Source organism: Acartia tonsa, chromosome 13 (assembly GCF_053477335.1).
Source record: "Acartia tonsa isolate MP-2025a chromosome 13, ASM5347733v1, whole genome shotgun sequence".
In the NCBI taxonomy this organism is placed as follows: Eukaryota; Metazoa; Arthropoda; class Copepoda; order Calanoida; family Acartiidae; genus Acartia; species Acartia tonsa.
Genome location: NC_137272.1, coordinates 30,548,251 through 30,563,169, shown reverse-complemented (window position 1 = coordinate 30,563,169; position 14,919 = coordinate 30,548,251). Strand labels below are relative to the sequence as shown.

The 14,919-nt window shown below is 34.4% G+C and overlaps 1 protein-coding gene across 1 annotated transcript; it reads right to left on the bottom strand.

The window, feature by feature from the left end:
* Positions 1–946: 946 nt before the first annotated feature.
* LOC145334892 (DDB1- and CUL4-associated factor 10 homolog) lies at positions 947–14,846 on the bottom strand. The gene is made up of 21 exons (XM_080180511.1): positions 14,706–14,846; positions 13,417–13,509; positions 12,844–12,913; positions 12,272–12,323; positions 11,729–11,876; positions 11,078–11,158; positions 8,695–8,848; positions 8,093–8,225; positions 7,518–7,590; positions 7,288–7,371; positions 7,023–7,121; positions 6,451–6,601; positions 5,835–5,918; positions 5,490–5,559; positions 5,039–5,194; positions 3,807–4,044; positions 3,332–3,391; positions 2,889–2,977; positions 2,391–2,459; positions 1,847–1,953; positions 947–1,414 (listed from the first exon to the last, which is right to left on the bottom strand). Exons 1-21 carry the CDS (start codon positions 14,765–14,767, stop codon positions 1,322–1,324), a joined length of 2,166 nt encoding a protein of 721 aa, XP_080036637.1. The 5' UTR covers positions 14,768–14,846; the 3' UTR covers positions 947–1,321.
* Positions 14,847–14,919: the final 73 nt, after the last annotated feature.

The following is a 14,919-nucleotide window of genomic DNA, read 5'->3' as shown; positions in this document are numbered from 1 at the left end:
TGGCTTAAAACTTTGGGGACTTTAATTAAATCTTAGTAATCATTACTTATTTAGTTTTAAACTAAAGGTTAAAAACTTAAAATCAATTTTAGAATTTGCATTGAAAATCAGGATCATAATTTAAAATTAAAACTTTTGAGTAATAACGAAGTTTTTTTTCTTCAAATTGTTAAAAAATTTATAAAATTTAAGGCTTAGATTAGGTATCTTCTAAAATGTAAATTTAGATTTTATAATTGAATTTTGTATGAAAAATTAATTAGTGCAGTCTTTCATAATATAATACATTATACAAATACAACCTTCGTATAGCATTTTTGTCCATTGATAAGTAAACATATAAGATAATAACCCCATTTTTTAATAGCTAAATGCAGAAAGGTTTTTTTTTTTAATGCAACCATCTCGTAATCAGTGAGCAAATGGCACTTAGAATTCGAATTTCGATCTCAACTTTTGCATGAGTAATCCTTGGTAGGTCTATTTTCCCTAAATCGAACAAAAAGTTGGAAAAGTAACGACTAACGGCTGGCGGCTCAGCAGTTTTGCCATTTTTTGGATATCTATAGTACAAATTATTCACGAAACCTATCTCCACCTTATTCTCGTTGCCACTCCAAAACGCTATCAAACGGTTCTAGACGGTAGTTGTTGGTACTAGAAGTTTCAAAAATGGTTATTGCTATTATTTAATATGAATTAAACCAAAAATATGTTTTAAATAGTTGATTCCTACATAATTGATGATGAATTTACCCTGAAAATAGGCAAAAAAAACGGCTAAACGGCTGAGCCGCCAGCCGTTACTTTTCCAACTTTTTGTTCGATTTAGGGAAAATAGACCTACCAAGGATTACTCATGCAAAAGTTGAGATCGAAATTCGAATTCTAAGTGCCATTTGCTCACTGATTACGAGATGGTTGCATTAACCCCCCCCCCCCTTACTTTTTCTTTTGATTTTATTAGGATTTTCATTGGACAAACACTTTAAAATACAATTTTCCCAAATTTTAAAAATTCATTGATTTATCACAGTAAATGTTTGGGGTTTAGAGTTCAGATGGAAGTGGATTTTTAATTAGTATTTTATATACAATCCTTAGGTATTTAATTTCACTAAATGTCTTCCAATTTTTTTTCCAATCAGTCAAAGCAGAAATTTAAGGTATCTTATCTAAGAGAATTTACGTTTAAAATCTTGAATTGTTAATTATCTTTAGGTGGACATCTAATTGTAAATGATATCGAACTATGATTATGGCTTGGATTTTAAAACACAAGATATTATCATCCATTTGATGGCTTCTGGATGTCTATTATCTACAGGATTGGATTGTGCCAGCAAATTTTGCCCAACAGGCAACCAGTGACCAGCTGCCAAGAACAAGGATTGAAGGCCGTGGATACTACAGACTGAAATAAAACAAGAATATCTCTTAGAGGTAAAGCAAAAACTCATGAATTGACACATGGAAAGAGATAGGTATATGAAGGAAAAATGATAAATTATAGATTTATCATTTTTGTAGCATGACAGAAAGAATGTCATACTAAGTGGATTATAAACTGAATGGTCATGAGCACAGAGGTTTTTTACCTAAACATTTTATCTGTCTTAAATAGCAGCTGAGAAATTCATGTTTCCCCTATTCCGTTTCCTACTAAGTGACAAAGATAAACCATAAAGAAGGGTTTAGGATAGCGTAAATTAAGACAGACAAACAAACACCCCTTTGTAGATCAAAATCATTGGTTTAAAAGTTTAGACACAGGAAGTTTAAAACATCCAATCAAGATTTAAGTACCCAATGTCATCTCCCTTGCTGAATTATATAAAGTTCTTACCCCCGTGTGTGTTGTACTATGTCCAAATTCATGGAGTTGGACTGGGGAGGTTGGGACACACTCCATCAAGTCGGAACAATGAGAATTCCAGCCAAGCAAACGGACACCTTAATTTAAAATTGTAGGTTAGGTTAGATAAGATTGCAATGCATGTTTGTATTTCGTTTTCTTTCGACGAAGCCCGCTACTTCGTTTATTATCCATGATCTTAATGAGGATTTTAAAATTTTATGTGGCATAAAAAAAATAGGGGAAATAGTATGAAGCATTTGAAATTTATACTATATACTAGTATATTTTTAGGAATAGTAGGTATGCAAAGTATGTTTTTGGCCAGCCTGCATTGTATATATTTCAGTCTTTTCTAGCATGACCGACAGCCAGACGGATCAAGTAACTGCTAATGCTGGATGCTTTATTTTCCACATAAATTTTAGCTGTTTATCATGAATAGCAGCTGAGAAATTACCGTTTCTCCAATTTCGTTTCTTACAGACTGACTATTATTTCGAAATATAGAGCAGTGTTGCTACTAATAGCTTACCATATCCAAAAGGTGAAGCTAGGACCCTTCCACAATTACTAAATGCCATCTCTTTGATAAATCCTCGACCTTAAAAATATACATATAACAATAGCTATGTGTCTTGTTGTCAGGTTAAAATCAGGGTAGAAGGTGACATTGGACTGTTTGTTACACAGGTCCCTAAAGTTTTATAATAACGTTTTCTTGTTTGTTGGCTCAACGTCAACAACTTTGTCTTATCCCTTTTGATCCCTGGGTTAAAATGAAAGGATGAAACGAGGGAGAACTTTTATGAATTGTTTAATATTTATGAAGGGCTAAAACAAGAAAAAATACTCTGTGAATTCATATCTTGAACGTTGTTTCTATAAGTAAAAGATTTGACAAAATCGAATTTATAAAAAGTTTAAGCTGACAAATCTAACCTAATTCTTTTCTTACAACTGATCGGATGTTGGTAGGACGCGAACGGACCCAATTTTTGAGTGGCTGTGCTACTAAAAAAAATAGTTCTACCTGTATTTGACTCTTCAATGTAGTGAGTAAGCCTGTTTGTGTTGTGGTGTATTTTTGCGTCTACAGGTATCCTGGCAAGTTGAGCGCGCCTGAATATTACATTTTAGAAAGGGGAGTCATTTTCGGCGTATTTTCTGTGAAGTTGGATGTAACCTATTAGTCAAATGCTCTTATTTTGTCAAAATGTACTACATACAAGTAAACAAGCAAGTAAACTACGTCATATCCAATATATGGAAACACATTATTCATTTTAGGTATAGTACTCTTTCGTTATAATTTAGATAAAAAGAAAAAAATTACAGGATAAATCTCTTTTTTGGCCCGCACTTTTGGCCTCTAAAAGCAAACTTAACTAAAATTATTACTATAATTTTTCATTTTACTAACCGCGGAAAATTTTCCATTCTAGTTGCAATAAATAAGAATAAATTATAGTTTACCTGGCGGCTGGTGATCCAAAGTATGCAAACCTGCCAGGCGTTCTGGTTATCCGGAATCCACTTGAAATTAATGTATTTTAGACTTTAAAATGGCACTTGACTACGACACGCTAAAACGTTGTTGAGTTTTTGGTTTAATTACAATTCTTACATAAAAGTAGATGGATGTCTATCTATAGTTCTCACTAAGATCTCGCTAACGGCTGGACCGATATGGTTCTTCTTTACAGTGCAGCTCCTTAAAGGTCCAAGGGTTTATGTCCATTTTGGGTGAGAATACCTAGACTGTTCCTTTTCACGATATCTATAGATATGGGGAATACCCTCCAACCCAAATCCAAAACAGTCTAAAACCTGCCCTGGACAATACAAAAAATAAACTTTCTTGAAAATTGTGGATAAACAGTCCATCTGTTTACGAGATTTTACTGATAAAAAAACATGCTGTTACTTAATAATACAGGATATTTTTTACCTCAAACTAAAGAGCTCAGCAATTGAAGATCTATTATTTCTTTCCGACAAACTTCTACCAAATCCCGGGTATACAGGGGGTAGAGATATACTTGGAATTCTATCATCAGTATCCTCACTCTCTCTCCTCTCCCTTTCCTCCCTGGCTGTTTGTTCTCTCTCCCTCTCCTCCCTGGCTATCTGTTCCCTCTCCCGCAATTCCCGTTCAAATGGAAAGACAGGCAGGTTTGGTGGCTCAACTAAAAAAATATTAGATTTTTGTTGCGAGTATTGAAGAGGGAGGGGTTTAATTCTTTATTTTTTCATATTTGTAATTTCACATTCACATTTGCAATTTATTCAAAACATCTAAATACATTTTAATACTTAATGTTATGAAAGATATCTGTATTAAAGTAATTCTTTAGAAAACTTTAAGTGCTTTGATATAAATAGAAAAGACTTGACTTAGACTGAACTAGTTCAACGATCGCTTATGGTCCATCGAACAGTTGTCAGGGCATAAACACACAAATTATGGTGGTTTCCCTTAAAGTAGCTGTAGTAGAGCACTGGAAAAATTAATAAAAATAAATTGAAAAAAGCCAAGCCCTAAACCTGCGGAGCTACCAATATAACCTAACCTAACGAAATATTATAGTGATGGGAATCCGGATCCGGAATCCGAATCCGGAATCCGCCCAATTTTCGGCCAATTTTGGAATCCGAATCCGGATCCGGAATCCGTTTTTTATAGCGGATTCCGGATTCTAAATTGGTAGGCTAAATTTAATTTAAATAGGTTAGAAAATACCAAACACATTTTTAGGACATACGTAGCACTTAAATTTTTAAATTTACTAATGTGATGTAAATGTTTTAGTTATGCTGGAAGTCAACACTTTAAACAAATCAAGGCTTCAACCAAGTAACATAGTGATAAATTAACGAAAAAAGCTATCCCTCTGTGACGGACGGCCTTTTAAATACTGCTAGAATCCGGAATCCGAATCCGGAATCCGCCAAAAATAAGAATCCGGAATCCGCAACAATCCGTCACTTTTTTTGACGGATTCCTTCAGAATCCGGAATCCGAATCCGGCCCAAAAATTCGACGGATTCCCATCCCTACGAAATAAACAAACAAAAATTCCTTCCCCTCTTATTTAAAAAAATATAGGAGGGAGGGGTGTTTTGTTCTTGTCATGGCACTTTGAGGGAAATAACCAATTAATAAAATGATTAGGTACTTACATATATCTCCAAGGGCAGCAAGGGTAGAAGCCGCAAGAAAGTTTGTTCCCTCAACTTCAATATTTTCAGCTCTATTCTCCTCCTCGTGGTCATCATCATTTGTATTATTCTCAGCAGAGGTGTTGGGATCATTTGTACCATCAGTTTCATCTTCATCTAAATGATTTTCAATTTCAAATCAGGGATCTTAAGGGATAAGACCATGGACATTAAATTGATATGCAACCCCAAAATTACTGTTATGTATGTAGAATGGTAGATTGGTTGAAAAGATTTGACACTAAATTTTAGGAACCAACCAATCAAAATTCAATAAAAGCACCCAAAGTCTTAGAGCCAACAAATCGGATAACATGGTTATAAGATTTTAGTTACCTGTGAAATTAACAGTTCAATGTAACCTCTCTCACTTCACAAAGTTAATTTATTTAAGTTAGTTAATTTTAATTACCTGAACTGGAACTTGAATCCTCTTGATTATTTCTCAGTCTAAAATTTACTCGGATACCAGGTCTTGATTCCTAAATCAATAACAGGATTAGTTAAGTTGTGTTTTTTTTATTAAGAAAACAGGGATCTTAAGAAATAGACAACGAAAGAAAAATTTATATAAATAAATAATAAACAAAATTAAACCTTAAAATTACGGATTGAAAAGTTTTGACAATGCTAGTTGGGAACTCAACATTCAAAATTAAAAAGTACCCAAAGACTAATAAAACTTTGGGATGGTACCAGTATTACTTAATTTTACAGCTCTCCTCCGTGGTAAATCCTATCAAAGTTAAACTCTTACCCTTGATGTGGGAAGGCCAGTTGAAATGATTTGAATGTTACCAGACTCGGTGCCCCAGGTCTCTGCTATAGGCGGCCCTTCACTCTGCAAAAAAATGTAATATATTAGGGATAATGTCGTCTTTATTGAATCATGAGAATGACGTTTTTAATTACGAAGATGTCTTCAATCATGTGAATGTCGTCCTGTCACATGATAATGTCGTCTTTCATTATGAGAATGTTGCCTTTTGGGAAAAAATCTCTCCTATTCCGTCCAAACACCCGGGGTATTAGGTTAAGACTAAGTAACACCTATCATCCAACCAACTCTTTTATTGCACGACCTTTGGCTGGAAGTCTTAACTGTGCATGTTACCTAATGAGTTGCGCCTCTCTTACTGTTAATGTTGCGCACCAATATAGCAGCAGTAGGAACCGTTTTTAACATCTTTAGTTATGTTAAGCCGAGATTTGAACCTATTACCTCCCCGATGACGAGCGGATACGCTACATTTTAAGCTACGGTCGCAAGTTGTCTTATTTAAAAGGCAAGGAAACTTATATTCACAAAGTAGTGCGTGCAACTATATCAAGCAGGCGACATCTATTGTCTTATCCATGAAATAAAATCTTACATCTGTATCGCTGTCTGATTCTTGTCCAGGGGCCAGGAAGGGGTTGACAAACCTGACCCCTCCCCGCAGAGGCGAGGAACTTCTGCCGGGGTGCAGGGGTGGGGCAGAGGAACTGTTTTGTTCTGTTGATACCATCTCATCATCTTCCTCTCTAGAATTTAAAAAAATATATGTAGAAGTATAGATGAGCAATCCAGACAACTACCTGCCCCAAGTGGGGGAGAACGTTAGCGTCTGCTAGCAAACTCAATTGTTTCTGTTCTTTTGTAGGGACTTAGCTCTGTTTACTGTTTATATTTCCGAAGCTGTTTATGATTTCAAAACCCCAAACCCCCCCAAAAAGTGCTATTCAAATGAAGGAAAGCATAACAAAAATTTTATTGGTGTAAGAAATAAAAACTAGAAGTCTTTTTTACATAGAAATATAAATTAGAGTAATAGGTATTTGTTATTACCTTAGCTTTTATCAAAAAGAATGATATCAAATTAGAATAATTGACCGATTGACAGACAGGACAAATAATAGAAATAAAATAACTTATCTTTTAATCAATAATACTTTAAGGACTTACTTTAATGGAATAGTTTGTATATCATGAATACAGCACCATTCTGAGTTGTCATCACTACTCAGGTTTCTTGTAGCGGCTACCCAGCCTTGCGGGTGGATCCTAAACATATTACAAATACTTTGAGACCAGTATAAATTATGGTCCAATATTCCCTACCTCAATCCCTGCTGTATTTTTATAATTAAGTACAACAGTTAATAATTTTGTTTATCGTGATTGGGGGTTTATATCAAATCTTATATTGCCTTAACCCTTAAGAACTAACCTGAGACTTGAGATAGTTTTTGCTTCGTCCCCTTCTGGGAAGTCAGCGATAAGCTCGACTCTGTTCTTCTTAGCATGAAATAACCTTAAAATAAAAACCAGATTAGCTTTCATGACTAGTTTTGTCATATTAATTGTAAAAAAAATTCATGTCTTTTCATATAAAGACGTACCTATAAAAGATTAAACATTACTAAATATCAGCTACCATGATAAGTGAATAGGACTTACTTTGTAAAATTGAGTGCCATCTCATGATAACCTCTGGTCTCTTGCATTTCTCTGTACACATCAGGTTTGAACCCTAGCAACAATAGAAATAAATGCAATTTTAGGGTAGAACAGATTATTTTTGTTTTTATTTTTTAATTCTAGGAGAGAGTGAACATTATTATGTTTAATAATGTATCGTTGTATCTTAGTTCAGGCTTAAAACTTTAGATAATATTTTATAAAAGCTTGATTGGAGTACAAAATGTTGAACAAATATTTCTAATCTACAAAATCCTTGTACATTGTCTTATCTCCCCCCCCCCCCCCCCAAAACCGGCCCCAATCAAAAACGAAGGTTTGAAGCAGCAAATTAAAATTAATAAATAATGATCGAAAAATTGAAACCCAATAAATGAGAAAACGTTGGTATAAAGAACTTTGGGTAAAAGAGTTATTTTCAGTGCTCCCTCTCTTGAATTTATTGCTTATAAAAAATGTATAATCTAAAGATAAATACAACCATCTAAAAACATGTTACTACAGCGTAGCCATTGTAAGGATAAGAGCGCAGCCAATCCTAAATAATAGATTACCTTCCAAGTCTTTGTCCATAGTATCCAGGTTAACATCATGTATAACCATAAAGAATCCTTTAGACGTGGAAATTACCATTTTCTCGGCGTCCGGCGTCAATCGCATGCGCATTAAACCACTCATGTTGAACACCTAAGTGATATTGAAATTAGGCAAGGTACCTTTAGGATTCTAAGATTTACTAGCTGTTTAGCCTCTAGCAGCATCTACAAGGGAAGGGTAGAAAAATTGCCTAAAACCATCCCAGGGCCTATGTAAATCTTCACTAAAATGGAAATCTCAATCGTCTCATTAGTTATAGAATTCGTAATCTACAAAAAAAAACCTTACTACTTTATATTATAGGATAGAATTATATTCAAGTACCGACTTTCAATTGGGTCTTTCAGTATCTTCCAATAGGGTTGGAAATAAAAACACAGCCAAGTTGTTACAAAAGAGCAGAACGCAATTTGGTAGCAGATGAAAATGGTCCCCATCACTTGGGCCAGGTAGTTGTCTTGGTTACATATCATAGCAACCCTATGAACGTCTTTTCGTAAATCTAAAAATTGAAGGAAGGTCTCTGCTCAAAAATAAAACACATACAAAGAACATCTACCTTATTGTAGCACCCTTCTGACCGGCCCTCCGTGAATTTGTTAAGCTCCCAGGTATAGATGGCACCATCAAATCCGGAGGTCACAAGAAGATTGTTTTGAGATGAATATTCTATATTTTTCACCCAGTTAGAGTGGCCTCGCAATGTTCTTATCCTTAATTTAAAGAATTATGTTTATATTAGATAACTCACCTTATATTGATTAAATCACCAATTGAATTTTTGAAAAGAATATTAAGTCATTATCTTCATTTTTACTAGACTAACCATTAACCCTTAACGGTCGGGGAGGGGGGGGGGGCGTTGAACGCCCATCATCCGGTTTTTTTCTATCTCATTTTCTGTGTGTGAAAGATAAAGAGCCCAAACTGCTTGACTTTTTAAGTATGGGTATGACACATAACTGAGAGTTGGAATTTTTTGAATATCTCCATCCTGGCTGGCACAGGATGCCAGCAAACCTGGCAGGGTCATCCAGGTAAAGAGCAAAAATATTTTTTTGACTAAAACAAAGCATTTTATCATACCAAAATACTAAAAAATCCTCTAGTAGTACATCCTTATAAAAAATACAGGTGTTCAAGTCACTTTCAGGTTCCAGGTATGATCCTGCAGGCCCTGAACCTCCAGGTCTCCAGAAATCTTTAAAAGGCTCCTGTGGCCGTAATTTTTGACGTAGAGAATTCAAATTTCAAACTTAAGCTTTTCTTACATGTCTACATAACGTATTAAAATTTCATGAAGATCCGCCGCCGTTTTCCCGCCGACTGCGGCGACTGGCAGCTGCCAAGTACAGCTGCGGCCGCTGAAACTTATATTTGATATTTCTAATGTAAAATTTACATAAAAATAAACATTTTCTGGAAAAAAAAATTTCTTCTAGCTTCAAAAATAAGAAAGTTACAGCCGTTTGAAATTTTTAAGTAAAAAAAGACCCAGGGGTGTATATTCTAAATGGGATCCCCTGCTCAGGGGGGGGGGGGGGGAATAAAAAATAAGTGGTTGGAGGGGGAAAAAATGTAAAAATTAAGAAAACTGAAAACATTTCCATTTCCATTTCCTCCCCCCCCTCCTTGGTGAAAAAAAACAAAAAAAATGTGTGGTAGGAGGGATAAAATATAGAGTTCTTTAAATATTTTTCCATTTTCCCCCCTTCTTGGTGAGAAAAAACGGTATTATCCTCTTAGAAATTTTTTTTTCAATATTGAAAATTTGAGTACCCCCCCCCCCCCCCCCCGACAGCGAACTATGAACTCTGGCCGCAGTGCTCGGCTCCCTAGCCTGCCTAGCCGCAGCGCTCGGCCCCCTTGCCTGCCTAGCCGCAGCGCTCGGCCCCCTTGCCTGCCTAGCCGCAGCGCTCGGCTCCCTAGCCTAAAACCTAACCTAACCTAAAATAGTTGTTCGTCGGTAGTCGGGGAGGGGGGGGGGGGGTACAAAATTGAAAAAAATTGAAAAAAAATTTTCTAAGAGGATAACGCCGAAAAAACTATAGGGAAAAAAAAAAAAAATTTTGTAGCAGGGGAATAAAAATAAATCTTGTGCAGAATATACACCCCTGAAAAGACCTAAAAACAAAGGTTGTTAAATAAAAGGGTGAAGGAAGCGAAAATTGACTTAGACTTATAAAAGGTCGGAAATTCATTATCAAACCATGGACTATCACAAAAAAGTTAGCCCTCTAGCTCTAATAGGAACTGAGATAATAAGGGGGGGGCGCCCCCCCCCCCCGACTGATTAAGGTGCGGCAAGGGGCCCGACTGTAATGGGTTAAAGTAAAATAATAGAGGGAACATGATAGGTATGTAATTCTGACCATATGGCGGAGACCCTGTCCCGAATTTGTATTGGGTCTTTAAAAACAGCTAATAACGTCGGAAATATATAAACAGCCAAGATCCTACAAAAGAACATTTGCCAGCAGACTATAAGGGGCTCCACCTTAAATTTGGGCAGGTTGTTGTCTCGATTATACACCTAGACTAATACATTTATTGGCTAAACTACAAAAAGAATGATTTCTAGAGTAGGTATCTACTTGGTTGCTAAGCTTGCAGGGGTATTATTCTGCAAAAGATTATTTTTTTCCCCTGCTGCAAAATTTTTATTTTTTTCCCCTCCTAGTTTTTTCCACCAAGGAAGGGGATAAAATGGAAAAATATTTTCAAAACTCTTTATTTTATTCATATTCCCCCCCCCCCCCCCCCCCTATTCTTTTAGTTTTTTTCGCTAAAGAGGGGAGAAAAATAGAAAAAATGCTTTCAGTTCCCTTATTTTTTACATTTTTTCCCCCAACCACATAATTTTTATTTCCCCCCCACCCTCCCTCCCTTGGCATGGTCAAATTTGCACAATATACACCCCTGTAAGCTTGTGCATAATTTACCTGGTTTTAAGGTTTCTAACATCCCATAACGCCACAGTAGTATCGTCTGAACAACTGGCAAATGTTCGAGTGTCCAAAAACCTAAAAATATATATAATGTAATCCAGTTAACTAGTATATAAAGGAGTAGTTTTTTGTTTGTTTGTTTGACATTGTTCGTTATGCTCTTGCTAACCACTGGACCGATTAAGTTTTCTATTTTAGAGAAACTTTACAAAGGTTAGGGATGGTACTTGAATTTAATTTTCTAGGTGGTTTTACACTTTTTTATTGCCCCAGCGCCTCACTTAACTCCCTCCCTCTTCAATATTTTTATGAACATAAATTAATAAAACGGTATCTTTCCAAATATCTAGGCAATATACTTACTTAGGTAATCAAATCCCCGTTATTCTTAAACAAAATGAAAATAATGGGTTGGTTATTTTTCGGTTGTTTGATTATAACTTTAGGTCAGGTTATGTTAGGTTATATTTGGTACTGAAGGTAGTCCTGCAAAACGTATAGATAAGGTCTATATGGTGGGGTTTTCAGGGCTCGATAGGCACTTTGAGAAAAAGCCACAAAAACTTTATCAATATTCCCATCTGTTTTATAATCAAGACATTCAAGAAATTATTAACGAGTTTTAAATTAATAGGACAATTTTACCTGACACAGTTGACACTATCTGAATGTGCAGTCTCAATATTTCTAACAATTCTCTGTGTTAATGGATCAAATATAAGAATATTTTTCTTTTCACAAGCAGCACTCAATATTTTTCCATCTGGACTAAACTCCAAGTTGAATACTCCACCTGTTTAAAAAAAGCAATATTTAGGTATCATTTAATCCTTATATAAAAGTAACAGGATGTTCATCATCTGTGTGTCTAAAATAACCGCTAAACCGATATGGTTCTCTTTTACAGTAAGCTCAAGCTAGTCCCAGAGAAGGGTTATGACTATTTTGGGGAAGAGTACCTACCTATACGCTCTCCAGAGAAATTATCAAAAAAAACGGTTATTGAGACGATAAAATAACGAGAAACCACTAAAAAAAAGTAGAAAAAGTAAAAACTAAATGCATTTTTTACAAAAGACATGACTTTAATGAATTAATATTTAAGATTGAAGCTACATCCTTTAAAAAGAACTATAGGTACTTAAAAAGTATAAAAATATAAAATTATAATTTTCCATAGGTACCTACCAGTAACACTAATAGGAACTTCTTGTATATACCTTCTCCCTCGCCTTACCATCTACAAAAAAAAAAATAAAGTTGCTATAAATATCCAATAGGGTACCTATAGCTACAACTTACTATAACTTACATACATTGTCGGTCAGTCCGTAACACTATAAGGGGAAATGAGATTTACTTCGCTAATATTTTAAAATATTATATTATATTACCTGTATTCTATAGAAAGGTTGACTAGTAGCTTGAAAATATTATATTATATTACCTGTATTCTATAGAAAGGTTGACTACTAGCTTGAAAATATTATATTACCTGTATTCTATAGAAAGGTTGACTAGTAGCTTGAAAATATTATATTATATTACCTGTATTCTATAGAAAGGTTGACTAGTAGCTTGAAAATATTATATTATATTACCTGTATTCTATAGAAGGGTTGACTAGTAGCTTGAAAATATTATAGTATACTACCTGTATTCTATAGAAAGGTTGACTAGTAGCTTGAAAATATTTTATTAGATTACCTGTATTCTATAGAAAGGTTGACTAGTAGCTTGAAAATATTATAATATATTACCTGTATTCTATAGAAAGGTTGACTAGTAGCTTGAAAGTGCGGGTGTTGCTCAAAGCTTTCCCATCCATCGCTGAAAATGAAGTCAAAATTCAGCGGTTTAAATTATTTTTTTAAGATGTAAATTAATTTCGTAATTAATGTCACGTTACTACCTACCATTTTTAAGACATAGATAAATCTTTGCCATTATTGAGGAATTTAATAATATGTGACTAAACATAAACAAAAATCTTCGTCTGCTAGAAACTCCTCTAAAAATGTTTGACGGATTTTTGTATCTGATAGATTATCTAGGGTGATTACTGTTAGGTACTATAAGTTTGTAAATATCTTAAAATGATGAAAAAAGTTTATTACTAGGTATAAAGCGCATTTTTTTTCAAGTAGGGATAGGACATTAGACTGTAAATTACTCTGGTAACATAAGTTTTATATCCAAGATAACTATTCGTTGGCTCAACAACTTTTAATGAATCTTGATGAGCTGGTTCAAACACCAGAATTGTCTAAATTTTTACCGATATTTTTCAATTACTCACATGATTTTTAACATTTTTTTTGAAAAAAACCTACCTAGGAATATTTGTGAGGCTGTCTGTTAATTTCTTCCATAATCTGTCCGTGTCCCCGGGTCTAGGTTTGAATCCTAGCCGTCTTTTCCGATCTACAGGGTTATCATTTATGTTGACGTTGTTACAATGAATTGAAAAGTAATATAATCCTTGTATAAAAGTAACAGGATGTCTGTCTGTCTAAGAATGATATGGTTCACCTTTACATTAAAGCTTCTCATAGGTCCATGGAAGGTTTTTAGCTATTTTGGGGAGCTAAAACCACAATCCTACCTAGAGAAATCACCCCTAGTTAAAAAAAATTCTATCTTCCAAAAATGATTATCATAGTGGTATCCTTGCCAAAGACTAGGTATACTTGTTCTAAAATAAATATCCTATGAAATAATACCTAATAGTAGTTAATAAGATTATTTTAGTTTTTCGACAAATTCTACCTAGCTAATAACCAACTATTTAGTTCTCCACTTAAAGCTTCACAAAAGCTAGGGTCGCTAATAAATAAAAAAAAACAGTGTCTTTATAAAAAAAATCGCAGAGTACATTTCATGAAAGCTTAATTAATTCTATAATGGCTAAAACCCTTTATTAAAGTGGGTTCCCATTAAATAGGCACACGAAAATATCTTTCAGAGTGAAATCTGTCATTAGTAGGTAACTTTGTCTTTTGAGGGAACATACAAGAGCTGATTGATTAAGATGCTGACACAAAAATATTCAAAGATATACACATGAGGCGGTTGTGACACTTTTTGAAACAAATACTAAAAGTCAAAGGAACTCAACAAAAAAAGTTACAGCACTGAAATTTGGTATGGCAGTTATTTTTAAGAGGTACAATGTGGAACTGTGAAGAAACGACAGCAGAACAGCCGCTATCGCCGAATTGGTTTTTTTTTGAAACGGCGGTTTCACCAACTTTTCGTCACCGTTCCACATTATACCTCTTGAAAGCGACTGTCATTTAAAATTTCAGCGCTTTTACTCTTTTTATAAGTTGAATTCCTGTAATTCTGGTTTCAAAAAGAGTCACAACCGATCCCTCCCTTTTTTTATTAATTTTAATCAAGGAAGTACCCTAGGTTTTTCAATTGTGGACTTCAACTTTAGGTAGTACTTTTAACACATTTCGATCGATGGGTTCCAAACTGATTGTATTCAAACTTTACAGTTAATAATTTTAATCTACAAGAATAATTTTGCTTAACATTATTAAATAATCATATTTTACATTTCATTATCTTATCCTTAAAATACCTGATCGTTAAACACAACGTCAACCATTTTCCTGTGACAAAAAATTTATTTAATCCCTCCCGTTGGTTTCTTTCACTGCGCGACCACTTTGGCATTTTTGAAAATTTTTTTCTTTTTTCTTTCGTAGATTTACATTTTGAATTATCTGTTATATATTTTCATAACAAAATTATTTTAGTAAACCTATAAATGTGCCTTTAACAAATTTTAAAAGGTACTGGTTATTTTTTATATTAAGCACATTTAA